This window comes from Cottoperca gobio, chromosome 9 (genome assembly GCF_900634415.1).
Source record: "Cottoperca gobio chromosome 9, fCotGob3.1, whole genome shotgun sequence".
Lineage (NCBI taxonomy): Eukaryota > Metazoa > Chordata > Actinopteri > Perciformes > Bovichtidae > Cottoperca > Cottoperca gobio.
This window is the reverse complement of record NC_041363.1, coordinates 14,804,109-14,823,462: the sequence shown is the minus strand read 5'-3', so window position 1 is coordinate 14,823,462 and position 19,354 is coordinate 14,804,109. Positions and strand designations below refer to the sequence as shown.

The 19,354-nt window shown below is 40.8% G+C and overlaps 2 protein-coding genes across 6 annotated transcripts in view; one reads left to right on the top strand and one right to left on the bottom strand.

Annotated features, from left to right (window-relative positions):
* The window catches only part of fancc (FA complementation group C), a 26,983-nt gene extending 16,164 nt beyond the window's left edge, over nucleotides 1-10,819 (top strand). For 4 of the 5 annotated variants that reach the window (XM_029439357.1, XM_029439356.1, XM_029439359.1 and 1 more), the window contains exons 9-15: nucleotides 2,613-2,668; nucleotides 2,787-2,886; nucleotides 4,297-4,372; nucleotides 6,403-6,517; nucleotides 8,409-8,583; nucleotides 9,370-9,582; nucleotides 10,113-10,819. In XM_029439357.1, the coding sequence (XP_029295217.1) occupies nucleotides 2,613-2,668; nucleotides 2,787-2,886; nucleotides 4,297-4,372; nucleotides 6,403-6,517; nucleotides 8,409-8,583; nucleotides 9,370-9,582; nucleotides 10,113-10,373 (996 nt within the window). In that variant the 3' untranslated portion in view covers nucleotides 10,374-10,819. The remainder of the gene's footprint in view (nucleotides 1-2,612; nucleotides 2,669-2,786; nucleotides 2,887-4,296; nucleotides 4,373-6,402; nucleotides 6,518-8,408; nucleotides 8,584-9,369; nucleotides 9,583-10,112) is intronic. The other variant, XM_029439358.1, reaches the window with a different exon arrangement.
* Nucleotides 10,820-11,254: 435 nt separating this feature from the next.
* aopep (aminopeptidase O (putative)) overlaps nucleotides 11,255-19,354 on the bottom strand; it is a 68,990-nt gene continuing 60,890 nt past the window's right edge. The window contains 3 exon segments of the mRNA XM_029439355.1: nucleotides 11,255-11,941; nucleotides 18,929-19,077; nucleotides 19,190-19,276. Of these exon segments, the coding sequence (XP_029295215.1) occupies nucleotides 18,937-19,077; nucleotides 19,190-19,276 (228 nt within the window). The 3' untranslated portion in view covers nucleotides 11,255-11,941; nucleotides 18,929-18,936.

Genomic DNA, 19,354 nt, shown 5'->3' with positions numbered 1-19,354 from the left:
TTTTTTTGGTGGATCTTTAGTGACTGTTTTTGCCTGGCTAAAACACTCCATTTGGCTTTGCTCTGCATGCATCTCACATCATTTGGCTTTGCTCTAAACTGCATCTCACATCATTTGGCTTGTGCTACGCAGCCTTTACTGTGCTGGGTAAGTACTGAACTCTCTGGCACTTGAGTCCTTGGCTAATCCTCACTTCATATAATTTAAAATCGTGCCCAGTTGAAAAGTCAGAAGTTGTTTTTCATTTATAGGTTGTTATGACTCGATGTTGTTGAAGATGATGTCCTCATTACTACAATGCAATCAGAAAATACCAGCGGTGTTTTGTGTTATTTTCCCCTGGCCACCAGCGGCTGCTTTTTATCCCATAATAACTTGGAACATGTTAGACATATTAGTGCAGCCATTGTGAGAAGCAAGGATAACAATGAAATATTTAAATGTGTCACTGAAACTGGATGATTCTAGAAACAAAACACTTCAATTAGATTTCAGAATCTCTAGAGTAATTATTCACAGAGTAGGCACGACGTGAAAATAGAGTAGAGGGGAGGAGATTAATCTATGTAGACATGTTTTCCATAAATAGTTTGGGCCAAACATCTGTGCCCAGCAATACAATAATATGTGCATACAGTTATGAATGGAAATCCTATTCACCCAGGTTACTGATTGCCTCGCCTTTTTTCGGAGGTTGTCAGCGAAACAAGAGCCAGTTACCTGCCAGTTTGCTTCATGTTAACGGACGTAAAGTTTGTCAGTTGTGTCACTCCTGTTTTCCGAGAGTGATGGTCCACTTGAGCTGTGTATGTAACAGAGTACAATGTGCACTTTTCAGTTAAGGAACTGTTCTAAAAAATGAAGATAGATTGGAACACACTGATGTGTATGAATTACCAACACTGCATGTGCAGGAATATGCCGGCCTGTTTATTGAGGAGCCACTGTGTAGGAGAGAGGAGTTCTGCAAACAATGAATGTGTGTGTGTGTGTGTGTGTGTGTGTGTCTGTGTGTGTGTGTGTGTCTGTGTGTGTGTGTCTCTGTCTGTCTCTGTCTCAGTGTTTACTTCTCTGTCCTGTCATGTATCTATTTGTTTACCTTCTCATCCATCTCTGGTTGACCTCTGTTTTTATCACCTTGCTAGTTCACACGCACATGTGTGCATGCAAACCCTCACACACACGCCTCCAGCCGCCATGCTTTGTTTATGATATTGCATCTGGTATTGCGTGTCTGTCGTTAAGAGGGTAGGAGGCATACGTTTAGGTTTCACTTAGCCTTCAGGTTGTTTGGATGTCAGATGTGCGTTTCACACACGTGTCTGTGTATGCGAGTCTCCGTTGGTGTACACGTGTGCAAGAGCAACACAAAGAAAAAAGCGAGGGGCATTCGAGCTGATTGGCTTGTTGTCTCCTCTCGCCTCCCTTTCACTCACTTGTTTAAACTGCAATCAAAAATGGGAAACATGAAATTAAGTCCACATTCCTCATTTTGGCTGGTCCCACCGCTCTGATCCAGTGAGAGACACAGGACCAATAACAATAAACACTCACTTCCTGGGCCTTGCTGCCAAAAACAGGATGTTTGTTGTGTGCTGTAATTGACCCTCCTTGAAATTTTAGTGGTAAGGTATGGTGGAGGACGCTCAAAAAACCCATCTGTTTTCACTAGGGGGAACCATGACAGTTTGCACACATGCATGCTGGCAACCACATACGCAGAATCACACTGATACACATTAATCGTATGCCAACGTATCCGAGGCAAACAGTTACATGTGCAGCACGTTTTGTTTGATTAATGCTGTGAGAGGACAAAAAAGAAACACACGTGTCAAAATTGAGGATGAAAGCACTTGTTTTGTATGTTGTAATGACGCCATATAAACACTGGGTGGGGCTGTTTGTTCTTATTGACCCCACTAAGCCTCCAATTGGTCTGTTACTCTGGCACTTTGCAGGTACATGTATGCCTTGACTGGAGGATGAAAATAATAATTTAAAAGCCCCTTTACTGGACTAGGTTGTAGGTTATTGGTATATATTTGGCCTTGATGTACTAAAAGCATTATTATATATGGTATACTACATTATTGACTACTGACGCATATGTCAGGTTTGGAATTAGCTGTGAGAAACCCAAATAAATAGAAAAGTTACACATACTCCTCTTATAGTGAAGCATATGTCCCTGTATAAGAGTGTTAACAGTGAGAATGATTGGGAACTAGAAAATATATAAACATGTAGAGAGAGGCAGACATGAACAGTACAGCTGTTAAATGTTTGCACTGGGGCGTTTTAGAATGTGTTGAATCTAAAACACATGATGAGTGTGCATTAGGCAGAGATGAGAGAGTAAGCGTGTGGGTGTGGGTAAACTGAGTGGTTAATGGAAAGAGAGTGAAAACAGGGAGGAACTTTGTAGCTTATGCAACTGTGCCACCCAGTGGTCAATATGTGGGAGTTAATGCTTCAATGTACTTATAATAATGGAATGGTTATTATTATATTATATCTGGTTTTTATACTTATTTTCTTCATAGGATTTAAATATCTATGAAGCAACACTATTTTACAGAGTTTATAAATTGTGTTTTTGTGTGTTTCAGCCTAAAGCCTGTGCTCAGCACTGCTCCATATTCTTGGTTGCAAACGACATCTTCAGGTGAGAGTTGTGTTGTTTTGGTTGATGTGTCATGTTTTGGAATGCTGAAGTGTGTATCTCTGTATGTTTGTTGATGTGTTGCGATGGAGTCCATTATAATTGCTTATGTGTCCGACAGGTCCTTCCTTAAGCAAACCGAAGGGAACGAGTCTGTTAAGTATCTCATCCAAACCTTTTCCAGCTGTTTCCTCAGAGAACTGGCCCGTCTGCAGCACAAGGTAATCCTCGCATTCTCAACAAGAGATCCACAAATCAGACTTAAATATTTGTTTGGTGATGGCCTAGTGGCCTAGTACCAGGCTGCCACCATTGTGCCCCAGAGCAAGGTACTTAACCCTGAGCTGCTCCAGGAGACTGTCCCTGTACTTAGTTCGCTAAATGACCTGTAATGTAATGTTTCTAACCATTCATTTCATAATCAATAAATCTTAGGCAGGCTTAGATGCACACACAGGGCTATGAACCATTTCACTCTCGATACATTTGATGTCTATCGACTAACCAACTGATCTTTACAACTTTTCTTTTTTTTAAATGAATATTACAATTTTAAAAAGTCTCATCTGTTGATTATTGTATGTTTTCTTACCACCACTTTGTGTTTTTGCCTTTATTGTGTGCAATATTAAGTTCTTCTCAGTTGATGAAATCCAACATATTGAAGTCCACTGTGCTACAAACGACGGACAACATTATTTATCAGAATGCTAAATTTTTTATTATACTGCTGATAACTTTGGGGATCAAGGAATTCAAACATTTTCCTCTTTAGTACCTAATATAACAAGCTCTAAAAAAAATTAACAGATGTGTAATTATTCTTATCTACCATCTTTGCGGGGAGTAAAAGAACGGTTACGTTAATGCCACAGGCTTAGATGCACACACAGGGCTATGAACAATTACTTCTCCTCTGCAGGCGAAATCACTTAAAAATTTGATGAATCCTCCACATCATTATCACTTCATCTCCAGCTTGGAGCTCGCTGCTCACACCACACACACACACACACACACACACACACACACACACACACACACACACACACACACCACAGTTCACACCTCTGCCTCGTAGACAATAAATGCAAATCTCTTTTAAATCATCAATTTGTGGGTATTACTTTTGTACAAATAAAACACCTGCAATGTGTGGAAACCACTTTGAGCTGTTACACTGATATGTCGCTAAGTACATTTCCACTTTTGCTAAAACTCTCAGCCCCCACAGATTCTCTCAGATATACATGAGTCTGTTGTTCAACACATGTCACATGTCATCCATTCAGATCCAGAAAACATATGTGTTACAACGTAGGTGTGATGTATTACCTGCTTAACAGTTCTATGAATACAGTTTATCTCCTTTTCACCTCTATTAACCAGTAGATGGCAGTGCTACAGTGTATTTACAGTGGACTCGGTTTTAATGGCTGTAGTCACACTGCACTAAACGCTACCTATTACACGCTACATTACACATTAGCATCTACTGTATCACCGTTACACAGACTCCCATTCAAAATGTCATTTTTCAGGCTTTTTAGAGCAGAGTGATGTACGAGTTCAAGGTAAATATGATTTACATTTATGAAGCTCAGGAAAATGTGTGCTTTGTGTCGTTTCAGACGAGTGGATCTTGGAAGGCCTTGTTCCCGCAGTCACCTCAGAGTCTGCTGGTTCCTCTCTTGACCCGGCCGTCAGGTCAGTGTGTACATACACACTCATCCACGCATCCTGTGTGTGTGTGTGTGTGTGTGCGTGTGTGTGTGTGTGGGTGTGTGTGTGTGTGTGTGTGGGGATATTTCACTGTCACACAATGCACAACACCGTGTATTGTGAGAAAAAGGTCTATTCAGGTATTCTTTAACGTTGTGTCAACAGAGTTTTCCTGCTTCAAAGTGAATGGGCTCTTGTACGTCTTGTTCTTGCAAATCAATAATAGTTAGTTAACTGTGTTGAGTGTTTTATGTCAAATATAAAAGTTGACATAATACGGAACAGAAGTTATACTCCGTGTCGTTAATCAAATAAAATCCATACAGAAGTTTATTGAGTTGCCTGTTTTGTACAAGCTACATGTGTTGTGAATAACTGAAACCATTGATTGTCTTACACAAAAACACTAATGCATCTTATTATTGTTCTCATTAGGAAGAATCTATATTATCTATACTGAATATGTATTACCAGTGTTTATGTATGGGAATCTTTGCTGTTGAAAGGATGCACAGGAGGTGAGTGCAGGGGCACAGCGGAGCAGCGCTTATCAGTGTGTGCCCAGGCTGGCCTGTAGGCAGCAATGATTTACATGAATGGAGCCATTTAGGGACACACTGGACCTCGGCCAAAACTAAGTTAATTATGAGTGTGCGTGCGTGCGTGTGTGTGTGTGTGTGTGTGTGTGTGAATCTTTCACAGGAGACTGAACGTAAATGGTTCTGTGAAAAAGTAGAAAGATTTGAGGTTTTATCATGATTTGTGCTTCCTCTGAGTTATAACTGAAGTCTTAGCAAGGCATTGTTGAAGCATAGCCTGGGAGAAGACGTGGACCAAGATATCAAGCATTTGAAATATTTGTTCAAGTTAAAGAGTGTCAGCTCGGTGGGTTATTTTTGACAGAACAATGGGGCATGTGACAAACAGCACTCTGGCCCTTTAAGCACAAAAACATTATAGCTGGAAAACAGAAAAAATAAAAAAGTAAAAAGTAGTAGTTGATCCAGTTCTGCTTGGAAAATACGTATACCTGATGTTTGGAAAGTTGTGACTTGTGTTACCCTCTGGACAGCAGTAACCTCACTTTCTGCGCGTGTCTTTTATTTTCGAAGTATTCTGCATTGTAACATGAGAATCGATGGACATTTTGGGAAACGCTTATTTGCTTTCTTGCTGAGAGTTTGATGAGAGGAAATATGAAGTTTCCTCCAGCAGCTGGTTAGCTGAGCTTAGTTGATCTTAGCTTAGCATTAAGGCAAGAGCAAACAACTAGCCTGGCTCTGTCCGAAGTTAACAGAATCTGCCTACCAGCACTTCTATAGCTCCCTCTCTAACATATGAAACCAAACTGTAAAATAAGGCTGAAACAAACTTTAAATGACAAAACAATATCTGGTTCCAGCTTCAATGTGAATATTTACTGGTTTTCTATGATGGTAAATCAAATATCTTTGGGTTTTTGACGACTTGGTGGACAAAAGAAGAAATATTCCTGGGCTCTGGGAATCTGGGCATTTCTAATATATTTATCAATCAATCGGTTAATAAAAATAAAAAAAGTGGCAAATGAATCAACAATGAAAGTAACCCTAAATAGCAGCTCTTTTGGCGTAACGGGAGGGTTACATGCTGGAATTATTTCTTGGTCCGAAAAAATGGCTTCATGGCTCAGCATCACCTTGAGGTTGCCAGGCAACAGCTGAGACTTCAGGAAGTTCTGGCCAAGAAATAGTCCCGGTCAATACCCCCCATAAAACCACCAGCTGTTATTTTTCTCTTGAGTGTTTGTACGGATTAAACAAACATGCCGTATTATAGCTTCTTATGCACCGTACTGACATGAAAGTGGCATCAATCTTCTTATGTAACTCCAAATAAATGTATTTCCCATAATGTTCCTTTAACAATGATAGATAGCTGGCTTGGAATTGTGTCCATGCTAATTGATTAAAATAAATTACATATATGTGCTACAAGTAATCATTATGTCTGTATATCTGAATGTGTTCTTGCAGAGATGCCTCGGGAGGCTTGGAAACATCACCTGAACTGGCTCAGCGGCTCATTACAGACGCTGACTGAGGAAGAAGAGGAGGGAGATGGAGACGGCAGCAGAAGCACCAGGTTGGAGTGAGAAGAGCGAATGTGTTAATGTGTGTCTGCTTCCAGCACTCCACTGAATGCATGTGTGGTGTACTTATTTCCATTAGCTGCTGCTGAGGGGGTGGTTAGTCAGATATTTTCCCCTTGCATCACAGTAGAGAGGTCCTTCCGGCTGCACTGCGTGGCTCCTCAAAGTGCTTATTAGAGGCTATTAGATTGGGAATGAGAGAGCTGTTGAGAAATCAAGTGTTGGAAAGCCCAATACAAGTGAGAAAAGGAATACAGAAGAAGAACCAGAGAAAGTGGACAGAGGAAAACATACCATATTAGCATGAAGTAGTGAGTGAGTAGCCTTGGTTGTATGGATTTAGAGAAAAGCAGGATAGGGGATACAGATAAAAAGCAGAAAGCAGTTGAAGTCTCAGAGATGGAGACGGCTGACTTTATACCCTCCAGCTGCGACTTTTAACAGGGCCCATTATCCCCGACACCGATCCATTCTGGAGCTCCAAGCTAAATTCCCAAAACATTGCTCTGAGCCAGCGGTGGAAAAAGTAGTATGTTGTGTTGCTCGGAGTGAAGATGCAGCTGCCAGGGCTCCGTTGAGTGCTGCTGTTCGTATTTGGGAGCCATTGGAAAAGGGGGGGGGGTGGGTGAGAGCCCTAATGATGGTATTGGGGAAATTTGAGAGGGAGATCCTTATCGCTCTTCTAACTTCAAGTTAGTCTCGTTGTTGCAGCTGTGTGGTTGTGTTTTGCTCAACCAGAGACAGACAAAGGAGAGAGCCGGGTATTGTTTAACCACAAAAAGTACAGAAAACATTTGCACACCCACAAATCTATCAAATGTCCCCTTTTTATTTCAGTTATTTTCAGTTTCCTTTCAAACAATGGAACAATAAATATTTCAGATTTCTTCTTGAAAACCTTGAAATACTCATAACATCGACTAGTCATCTCAGCTCAGGTCACATTCTTACTTCTGCAAATCCCTTTCTCTGTGCCCTCACTTGTTTCTGGCAGTGAACAGAGAGTGAAGTATTATAAACACACAGCTGGGAACCAACAACGAGATTCTGTATCTAATCCGATCCGTATAAAAGCTTTGTGTCTCTTTGATCCTCCATTGTCCCCGTCAGTGGGAAGACTAATATTACTGGCAGCCACTCAGAGTTGTGGCTCATTAATAAAGCTCCTATGCTGTTATTAGAGGGTTGGAAACCAAATCGTTTCATGAAAACTTTGCTGAAACAACATCACAGATGCGTTTCATAGGCAATTTGTCAAAATGTACCCAATGTACCTTTCTCTCCTTTGTGGTCAAGTTTTGTTTTTATTGTTTATTGTAAATTATTAGTCTGACATTTCTAAGTTGTATTTTACAACAGCAGTTCGTGGCAGGAATTTGAGAAGGAGAAATATTCTAGATATTCACACATATAACTTGGGAAGTTCCAGGCTATTTAGGAGCTAAATTAGACCACCCAAATCCCCTTAGTTTATAGATATAAAAACCTGTAGCACGGCAAGCTAATATACTCGGGAAGTTCCAGTACAATGCTTTATTTATAACCCTCCTAGGTAAAAGTTTTTTACGCTCAAGTTAATAGATGATTTTGCTATAAATGATTCAATTAGTTTTTTAATTGCTGTGTATGCAGCATGAGCTCATATAATTATGCTGCAAAGTCACTTGTCCACGCACTTCCGCCACAGCAGCACAGAAATAGAAGAAGGGTCTAGCTGCAGAGTCGCAGACGAGACACCCCGAGATCTTTTCCTAAACCTTAGCGTAGCTGCTGTGTCCGCAGATATACCTACTTGCACACACATCCTTCAGATCCCATGATACCTGGTGGAAGTGTCGTGGCGGCTCTCTATCTGCAGTGTTGAGCACCGTTTGTCTTCCTGTCCTGTAGGGGGCACCACAAAGTGTTCGAGGCCTGGTTCCTGCTGATTCAGTGTGCCCACTGGGTGCAGGTGGCTGTCTGGCTGCTGGTCACATCGGATCCCGAGGACTGTGGCCCCCTCCTGTGGCTGCTCACCTTCTACCACCACCCCACCAACAGGGGGCACCACAGAGCATCACAGCTGGTAGGATTTAATAAAGTAAAAAGTGTTTATTTGTGCAGATGTAACACGGACACGTTTACGTTTGTGCAATCAGTTGAACACGGCCTTTCTTAGTGCACAGCAGACTGGAGTAGATCCTTTAGCAGCCCTGTCTGTACTGAATAAAGACTCCATCTTGAATCGGGAGTCGTTTTGAATCGAGAATTGACTTTGAATTGTACGATACTGAAAGATTCACCCCCCCTAATATTGAGCTTTGCTTGATAAGACTGTAGAAAGAAAGCAGTGTGGATACATCCAGATACTCCATCTTCAAGCATGTGCAATATCACAAGTCAACAATGCGGACCGTCTGTTATTTGCTCTTGGCAGATGTGTCGTCATTGAAAGCCATAGAACAAATAAAGAGAAAGAAGAATAAAATAAATAATAGATTATCTAGATCTGAGTGGGAGAGAAGGAGACAGTGGCAAAGAGAGTTACAGATGAGGGAGGGGAGCCGGGTGAAAAGGGTGATGTAGTATTGATTCCTCAGTGAGTGTCTGGCCAGCTGGCCCGACTTTCATCTCTCTGTCTCCGGTTTGTCCGCCTCCTCTCATAACCCTGGGAGACTCGCTGTCGTCGCCACCATCTGCTCCCATTACGATCAACTCTCATGTCGTCTTAGTTCATCATTTGTGAATTACTTATGTATTGATTTTTATTTGCAGGAAAGATACTTAAAGCAATGCTTCTTGACTCCAGCGTGGTCTATAAATAAACATCTGTCAGCTGTCCATAAAATAATCATTGTATTTTTGTTTCCAGGTACATGCCAAAGAAGCATGGGACCACCTCCACTCCCTGTACTCGGTCTCATCTTGTCCTCTTCCCGTTGACCGCTTGCAGTCATTGGTCACTCTGCTGTCACCACAGCCTGAGCGGCCATCACTGTCTCCATTATTCATCCTCAACCTCTTAGTCAACTTTGCTGTTTTCTTCCAACAGTCGCTGAGTGGATCAGCAGAGATTTTACAGACGGTGAGGAAACCATCACTTTTCTTGTTTTCAGTCATTTCCTAATTCATGTTCCACACACCCCATGGTTAGTCATGCACATCGTGACTCATTGTACATTTTTGTTCTGCTACAAAATAATTTGCATATACTTTGAGACTGGATGTCAATTTCGCCGGTATCCCACAACAAAAACCAAACCTTTGTTTGATTTGGCTAAATATTAGTTAAATATGAAATATGAAATATTAATAAGTCTTTGATTCTTTCGGTAATTGTGGGCTATTTATTAATCCATCATCTCTCATTCCATGTACAACACTGTTGGATGTTTGGATGTTGGATGGGCTCTAACAATTTAGATGGTTTTAAAGTACAAGATAAGAATTGTATAGTGTGCTGTTGAATGTTATATCATAATACAGCACAAATAACAAGTCCCCTTTCTTTGTGAAGTAATGCCTTTTTGTTAAGATGCAAAATGAGCTTTCTCTGGTAAAGCTTTACAGCCTCATCACAAGCAATATCTTTCTTGTCTTTGGGTGTGTGTCCAGGTGGTGAACCGGTCCGGTCTGGTTAATGAAGCAGCGTGTGTTCTCCGCTCACTGGAGCTCAGACTCAACGAAGATAGCTGCTTATCAAGCGACACTAACAGAGTTCATCTCAGGATCAACGCACTTCAAAACACACTAACACATATGCATGCAGCATCGGATCCTGCAGGGAACCAAGCACACGCACACATTAATGCACAGAACCAGACAGCAGTGAGTTCATCCTCCACTCCACCAGGATCCTTGCAGAATGACAAATAGCCAGGCTCTTGTGTAGATATGATGCAGTGCAATGACAGGAGTGTGTCAAAACAGCACACCAGGGACAGATTATGTGGAGAAACAACAATTATACGCACACACACAACACAACTACAAGGACACTTGAGCAGTGACAGATCACACTGCAAAGAAGCAGCAGCTCGTGCAGCGTGTCGGAGTCCTCCCACTCGTATCATTTCCTCACAAAACAAATCCTTCACGTTACACATGCTGACTGGAAGACATTTCGCTTTGGAGATTAGGCACTTATCTTTGTATAAATACTATTTTTGTTAAAATGTTTATATGGAAAACATTTAGACAGTACTGTGCGTATGATAAAATATAAATACTTAAATGTAATGTCACTTCTTTCCTTGTGTACATTGTTTATATTCATTATTTATAAAGATGGAGAATGTCTCTATGTTCTTTATTTAACATTACCACTCGAGCCTGACATTGCAACACCCTGCTTATGCTTCTACTTAACATACTTTATGAGCTGCGTGTGTGTATATTTGTGATTAATAATATGTATATCAGTATGTTTTGAAACTAGTGAGTCAACCCAACAGTATAATTCTTGGAGAGGAGAATGTTGTGTAGCATCACACGGTACAGTTTGTGCAGGAACCTTTTTATTACAGAAATGTTCTAGATTTTCTTCACTGAGTTTGTGAAAAAAGATTTTCTTGGATTTCACTCAACCGTTTCTATATGTACACTATACAATATGTTTCATTCAGTAATACAGAAGTCTACGATATCTGATCAATTAATCTGGCGACGATATATTTTACCTTTTAAATCAGTTTAATAGGCATGAGGTACTAACGGATGTACAGTTCAGGTTTTCCTCCTTCAGAGATGGAAAAAGCTTTAAAAGAAGTCGCATTTATTTTAGGAAAATATTTTTATTTTAACTTGAACATATCAAAAGTTTAAAAAAAAAGTTTAACATGATTATTTGTTCGCACAGTAGTTAGAAAACCATAATTTACACATATTTTCCAGTGTTACTGGCCAGTGTGAAGTAAATGTGACTCACCTGAAAGTATTTCCTGTCTAAACTTCCTGTCTAAAGAACCAGATCATGGCTTCAGACTAAACAGACATGAAGTCACACCTACACACACAGAAACTAACTTAAACACAGCAGCTCAGGTTCTTTAAACATGGATGGATGTGCAGCGTCTCTGTCCATGAAATATCTCCCTTTTCCCAGTATCTATCATTTTTAAAACAGGTGGAATTATGTAATGTGTCTCTCTTAGCACAGCGATAATGTAGTAAACAACATTGCATCTCTAAGAACAGCTTGAATTGTTATTGGTTCTCACACAAACGCCAGTTATTTCTTTAGACTTGAATGGACATAACTGCTGTGCTCTAAATCTTGCCAGTTGGCCTCGGCTGTAGAGTAAGAGTGCAGCCTTCTGGTGTTCACACTGCTGAGCGATTTTGCAGCGTAGGACTCCTGTCTCGCAGAGGAAGAGGAGGTGAGCGCCGGACCCTCGTACGCTCCGTGTGCCAAGCTCCTGTCATCTCAGTCTGTAGTCGGCAACCTGGAAGAGAAAGATGAGTTCAGATTGGAGCATTACAGAACTTGGTAGATGTCTACTGAGGAGTACTGTGTGTGTGTGTGTTCAGAGTGACAAATAATCCAGATTAGATGTTCTTTGGCCGAAGACAAAGAACCCCGACCGATGCTAGCTTTTGGAGGCGGATACCAATATTTGAGTTTAAAAATGTGATGACAATAGATCGTGCATTATAGTTTTTAATAAGGATCTCTTTAATTCAATTACTCAAGTATTGAGCAGGACATTTTACAGCCAGTGGACAAACTTAACTTTAAAAAAGTTTCTCTGACGTCGTTACAGGACAAAAATGTGACATAACGTAACGTCGACACCATTTCTAACATCTCACTGTAAACAGATCTTTGCAGCAGTTTCTTGTTGATATACAGAATAACATCATACATACACAATTAGGGCTGCAAGTAACAATTATCAAAAAGGATTCATTGTTTCGTCAATAAAATGTCAGAAAATAGTGAAAGTTTACAATTTCCCAGAAATCTCAATCTTTAAATTGTGTTCAACAGTTCAAAAAATATTCTGATTATAGTCATAAAAACAGCAAATTCTCACAATATTTATTGATCATCAAAATTGTTATAAATTAATTTTCTGGCAATTAACTAATCGACAAATCATCCAAACTCATCGGATGTGTTTTTCTTAGTTTTTTCCTAAAATAATTACAGTTGAAAGTTCACTAAATCGCTTCTTTAAATGCATGAAATTATATTAAAGAAATAAGGAAATATAGTACAATAGACACCAATGCAATTAAAACTGTGGAACCACCGTGGATGTGATCATTCTTCAAATTCTGAAAAGAAATCTTATGAAACAAAATCCTTAATGACTCAGTTGGCCATCAGAACATGAATATCTATATATACACATCTGTTTAAGCCCGTTGATACCAGTGCTTGTTTTTGCTTCTTGTCCGGCGGTTAGTGGACTGGACTCCTGTTCCTGCTGAACTGAGCCAGTGGTTCCATAGGACTGTTTATCAGTTCAGTAGGCACAGGAAGCCAAGCCCAAATCTCTCTCTCTTTCTCACAAAGCACTGGCAAGCTAGCAACACACTTTTTCCTTTTTTATGCGTCTGTAATGAAGCGAAAAGCAATGCCAACGTATACTGCGTGTCAGCCAGCGTCCCGCTTTGCCAAAACCCACAAGACACCGCACTACTGTAGGTTCATTTAAACAGTTCAGAGTGTTGGATTTCACTAGCCGGTGAAAAGGTGTGGTGGACGGCGAGACTCCTGCTGGATGATGGGAGCTATCCAAAGTGATTAGTACATTGTTGGCATGAAGAAGAAAAAAAGGATATGATGCTATTTCAGAAGTCCGATCATAAAAATCCAACTATAAATCCATCAAAATCACATTCCACCACCTTCTGCGAGGAGCATGCATACATACTGCATCACTTAAAATTTCAAAAAGTTGCCAACCTTTACTTTGGAATAATCCAATACAAACAGCCCGTCTAAAATATACTTGACATTAAAGAGACAATCAGTTAAGTTTAGTTGCGTGTCTTTATACAATGTTGCTTTGTCCTTTGATGTGGAGAGCACCATTTCCCTCCATTAGAGTGTAATAAATCACCTTTTAGATATGGGCTCTGATGGCAATTCTTCTCTTTTACAGGCCTTTGATGGTCATTACTCTTTTAACAGGCCCTAAATATAGGTCTAAAAATGGCAGGCTCCACATGGCCCTCATTTCTAATTCACACATCTGTCCTCGTTTAGTCGCCATTTTGTCGTCGTGAATATAGAGTGCTATAATACCTTCTCACGCCTCATACACTGATTGCCAAAAAAAGACCAAACAGTTTTAAAATACATTTCCATCCATCTGTAAGTGTTTTGATTGGGGAGCGATCGCTCCAGAATGGTATAGCTTTGCATTACAACTAGCTGGAATAACAGTGGACTACACCCACGCTATAGCAAAGGTCATACAGGAAGTGACTGTGGGTCATTATTTTAAACTTAAGTCTCACCCATGCATGATTTATTCTTTGCATCCATCTCTAGAGTTATTGAGAGCTTAGATGATGAATGCACTAAGTAGGGATTTGTTTTTTCAGAGAAACGTTTTGTTTGGTAGGAAGATGCAGATGGAGGTTGTTGTATAACAGTTCCAAAATAAAGTGAGACGCATGCGATTTATTGATCATTGTGTTGGCTGACAGTTCAATGCTAAAAAGTGTGAAACTTGCTGAGAAAGTTTGACCTTATTTTGTTAAATAGTTTGTTTTTCCGTGTTCAACACTTGGAACAAAGCGTGTGGCGGGATCCTATTGACAATTCCTGCTCTTCTTGTTCTCAGTGGGTTTCTTACAGGATCCCAGCCTTCTGTTACTCTGAGACAATAAAAGCTTATATGGCACAGTAAATCCACTGTAGAAACACTTAGTTATACCAATGAAGTGAAACTGACATCCCTAAATGATGGAAAGCTCTAAAATGGTCGTAAGATTTCCAAACTTTGATGCCTCAGTCTCGTTTTTTCCCCTTCACACACACTGTGGAAATGTGTTCGGTGAGAATACGTCTGCTTTATGGATCTCTGTGTCTTCGCTTCCTCAGGCTGAGATTAGATCAAATCGATACATATCAGCCAGAGATGCTCCGAGAGCACTTTACACTGCCAAAGTGATTTGAAGTTTAAAACCTGAAGCATTTTAAGTACTTAAGGAAGATTTTTAGCACTGATTTGCTGCAAGCCCCGTCAAGCTTTTTAAACTAGTTACCCTGCTCTATCTACATTAAACTGCCAAGTTAGAAGAAGGATAACAGGAAGTCACTGCACTCAGACAATTAATATTTCAGCAAATAAACTCCTGTAAAACCACAACTTCTTACCCTTTGGTTTTTGCACAGGTCAAACCAACAAGACATAACATGTTAATGAGTTTTGAGGTGCAGGCAGGCAGATATTGCTGGAAAGAGCCAGGCGATCTGTTTGCAGTCTTATGCTAATCTTCATGCTGGCAGTAGCTAGATCTAGTGAGATAGTATGACTTTGGGACACAGCGAGTGTCTGCTGTACGGAAAACAGAATAGCGGAGATGAAGGACAATGATGATGATGATGATAAGGTGATGATGGTAGCCGCTGCTCCCAGATTGATGAAATATCTGTCAGCAGCGTCTCTCTCCTGAGGTACTCGGCTCTCACCTTCGCTAGAACTACAGAGCGTGCAAACTGGCATCATCCGCAGGATTATCTTTTATGCTACGTAACTGAAAGGAGACGGAAGCAGAGGGGTGAAAGTAGAGAGGAAGATGAAAGAAGAGGGAACGAACAACAGGCAGCGCAGGAGAGACTAGAGCGGCGCTCATTAGTAATGTTGAACAGCGTTTGGAATTTGAATTCATCTGAGTGAGAGGGTCTCAGTGGAAAGTTTTATAGACATTCAAAGGACGATGGAAGAGAGTAGAGATACTTCAACTGAGGTTGGACCAAAGGAAATGGAAAGGAAAATGCAGGAGAAGGAGAAAGGGAGGAGAAGAGAGATAAGAGAAAGAAGGGAAAGGTGAAAGGATGCAGGACAATCAAGTTAGGAGTAAGAAAACAGTCGAGGACAAAGGGGAGGGAGTTCTGTGACTGAAATGTATAAACACACATTAGATAATTGAACACAGCCAGTAAAAACTTCAGAGAACATTTGTGTCCTCTCCTCTGTCACACACATTCATTGTCTTCCTTTGTCTGCTTGTCTGGGTCATGCTCTCCTCAGGTGCAGAACTTAGCCACTGTGAACAAAGAGGAAATCAATCACTGTTCACCAATCAGCTAAGCTCTGTGCCTGGCTGGAGAGAGGATACAAAACCTGTCTAGCGGACTGACGTGTACGCACACATACACACACACACACACACACACACATACACATTCTTCCAAACCACCCACATCAAGACCCTCTGGCTCCCTCATCATCCTCCTTTTCTTTCTCTGCACTTCCATATCATCAACTCCTCAAACACAATCATACAACCTCATAGATAATCATGTCTTCCTTAGTTTTAGGTTTCTGGGGGAAGTAAGTGTGTGTGTGTGTGTGTGTGTGTGTGTGTGTGTGTGTGTGTGTGTGTGTGTGTGTGTGTGTGTGTGTGTGTGTGTGTGTGTGTGTGTGTGTGTGTGCATAGGAGGGGCTGTGATTGCCATGGCAGCCGGCTGGGTCAGGGCTGTGTGGTAATCCCTGGCAATGTGATTTTATCATAAGTCACAAATCAGCACGCCAGGAACCCTCACAGCCCAGACATGAAAGAACAAGGTCTTCTCTCTGTCTTTTCTTTTCTCCCTCTTAACTACTGTACATCCTCAAGTCCAGCGCTAATCTTCAACAGCTAAAGTGAAAAATCTCTAACTTTCTTTGTCATTTCTTTGCCTTACGTCTGCCATCGGAGCATGAAAGAGCAGACCTGTAGATCCTCGCTCCCTCTCTCTCTCACACTATTTCCTTGGTTACCCCTCTCCTCCTCTCCCATTCGCCACGCTCGGCTAACCCGGCGATATGCCCCTCATTAAGCGGATCAAGAGGGATTCCAGAGGCATGTACCGGGGGAAGAAAAGAACGAGGGAGTGAGCGGGGAGGGAAAAAAGAAAAGAAAAAAAAAAGGACAGGGGGGAGACCACCCTTCGCCTTTAAAGGATTGTGCTCTTTAGGTTTAAAAACACAGAGCAGGGAGTGCACCTTGACAGACATGTTGTTTTCAGTTTAAACCCTCTCAGCCCGCCTCAGCCTAATCCCACTGTACTGCGGTGTGTGTGTCTCTGTGTGTGTGAGGGTGTAAAGGGTACAGAGAGGACTGCTTTACTTAGGAAAAGATGGTGGGGGCACACAAACTGAGCAGTTGAACATAAATCCATCTCCCCACAGTGCAATATGAAAAAGCAGTGAGGAGGTTGGTTCATCCATCATTTTAATTGGAGAGAGATCAGGACCTGAGCTCAGTTGACCAACATGATACATTGATGTTTACGGAGGCTTGTTTGGTTGAGTCCAATGGGAAGCAATAGTAAAAGTTAGGATATAAATCTCTAAATGCTTCTTTTCTTCTAATATTCTTTTTTAGGTGTTTTGGCTGCTCCTGTACTTGTAGTGAGGCTCCACAGGGAGGTGTAGTGAGAGAGTGAAGGATGATGACAAAAGATCTGCGGGCACAGACAGATAGACGCTACATACAGTATGTGTGTGGGTGTGTGTTTGTGTGTGTGTGTCAGAGAGATTTATCAGGACTGAGCCAGATGTCGAGCACTTGTCTAGAAAGCCTTTCACATCCGCGCAAATCCATAAAACTGTCTGTGTGTGCGTGCGTGTGTGCGTGTGTGCGTGCGTGCGTGCCTGTCGGAAGATAAAAGCCGGTCTTGTAGTCGCTTGGTCACGGCCTAGAAAAAGGATTTAGTGCTTTAAGTCACTCCGGTTGACGTGGACAAGTATTTAGCAGCTCCTTTTGATGCAGCATGTGTTGACCAAGGTCACACACACCTTGTTTTACTAAATTATATCTGTTCTTACTTTTGGTAAAATGTTAAGCAGCTTTGTTTTTAATTCATGTAAAGGAAGATACAGTTACTCATTAAAACCTACTTTCTCAATCAGTTGGCTTAAGGTGCCAGGGATGCTACTGTCAATCAAATCTGATCAAACCACACTTGAGTTTAAACAATTAGTTCGATTAATTCAGTTGATAAATTAGTAGATCGACAGAAAATCAACTACCAACTATTTCTTTTAAATTGTAGTCGTTTCACTAAAAGCAAAAATGGCAAACGTTTCAATCGTGATGATTTGCTGCTCCTCTCTGTTTTACATCATTATAAATGTAATATCTTTATGTTTTTGTGTTTGGTAAATATGTAGCATTTGATCCATAGTATACTACTGTATTGTATTGCTTTGAAGAATAGCTGGGTTACTATAGTTCAATTGTCGAGCCAAGATCCATTTAATTGCCTGCTCTCATTATTCAAAGGTTAGTGTCAGTAATAGCAGGACTGTTATGAAAAGATCAGCAGCTTCAAAGAGACCTGTCTTCACTCCAGTCCTCCCTTCCGCTCACTCGCTTCCTCCCTTTTCTTTCTGTCTATCCATCTAAACCATAAATGTCTTTCTTCCCTTCATTTAGTGTGAGACCAATAAACCCCTCACTGTTCTGAATTGTCAAAAAAGCTCAAGGTGATGGTGATGCACACACACACACACACACACACACACACACACACACACACACACGCACACACGGAATTTCAAGGTCAACAGTATGAAAAATCCCCCCTACATCGAGTGGAGACTGCCCTGAGCCCCACAGAAAACTTTCTTTTTCTTTCTTCGCTCTCTCGTTTGTTTGAGGAACACATTCCCAAATTCCTTCTCTGACAAACACATCCTGATGGCGCTGCTGTGAAAGGCTTCATTCTGAGTCTACAAACACACACATGTGCGGGTGTGTGGACTGTACACTGGGGCAGATTGAATCAGGATCAATCCAACACAAAGCTTTCTCAGACTAAAAGGTTGGATATGAGATATATATATATATATATATATATATATATATATATATATATATATATATATATATATATATATATATATATATATATATATATATATATATATATATATATATATATATATATAATGTAGAAATACTAAACGTAATAAAGTAAGAAAAATAACAATAATTAGCCTGACATCCATACTCACATGAAACTTACAAAAATGTTTTTTTTACATGTCTGATACACCTTCTCAGGACCTGATGTCAATTATGATGAAACTAGAACTCCACTCATTTGCAGAGATGGTGAGAGAAATAAAAGTGCAATAGAAGAAGATGGAAAATGTGCATTGTGCATCTTAGTTTAACTGTTTTAAATACTATTACCAAGGACACACACTGGAATGACACGCAGCACTGTCAACACAAAGGGAGTGAGAACGAGATTTCACCTCTAATGTCATAGGACCATCTCCTCCACCACTCTGCGTGCCGATTGGTCCATTTCTTCCTGGACCAATGAGAGGCAGCGACGGGCCAGAGTCTGCTGCTCAGGATCCTCCTGAACCATCAGCTCCCCGTACAGATACACACCCATGGCCTGGAACACACACACAATCAATTAGTTTATTCTTCTTATTGTGTAAAGGCTTTTCTCTCAGGTTGTATCAGTGTTTTAAAAGTAGACATGGTCAACAGTTGTGTCTATTTACTTGGTGATGAACCAGAAAGTGTTCCACGTCTCCGTAAGACCGAGTGTCTGCATGTTTGACCACCAGCTCACACCAGCGATGTCGGACCTGAAGGTCAAAACAGAGAGAGAATCAGAAACACAAATATTAATTTAATTATATAAAAATGGACATTGAGATGTTAAA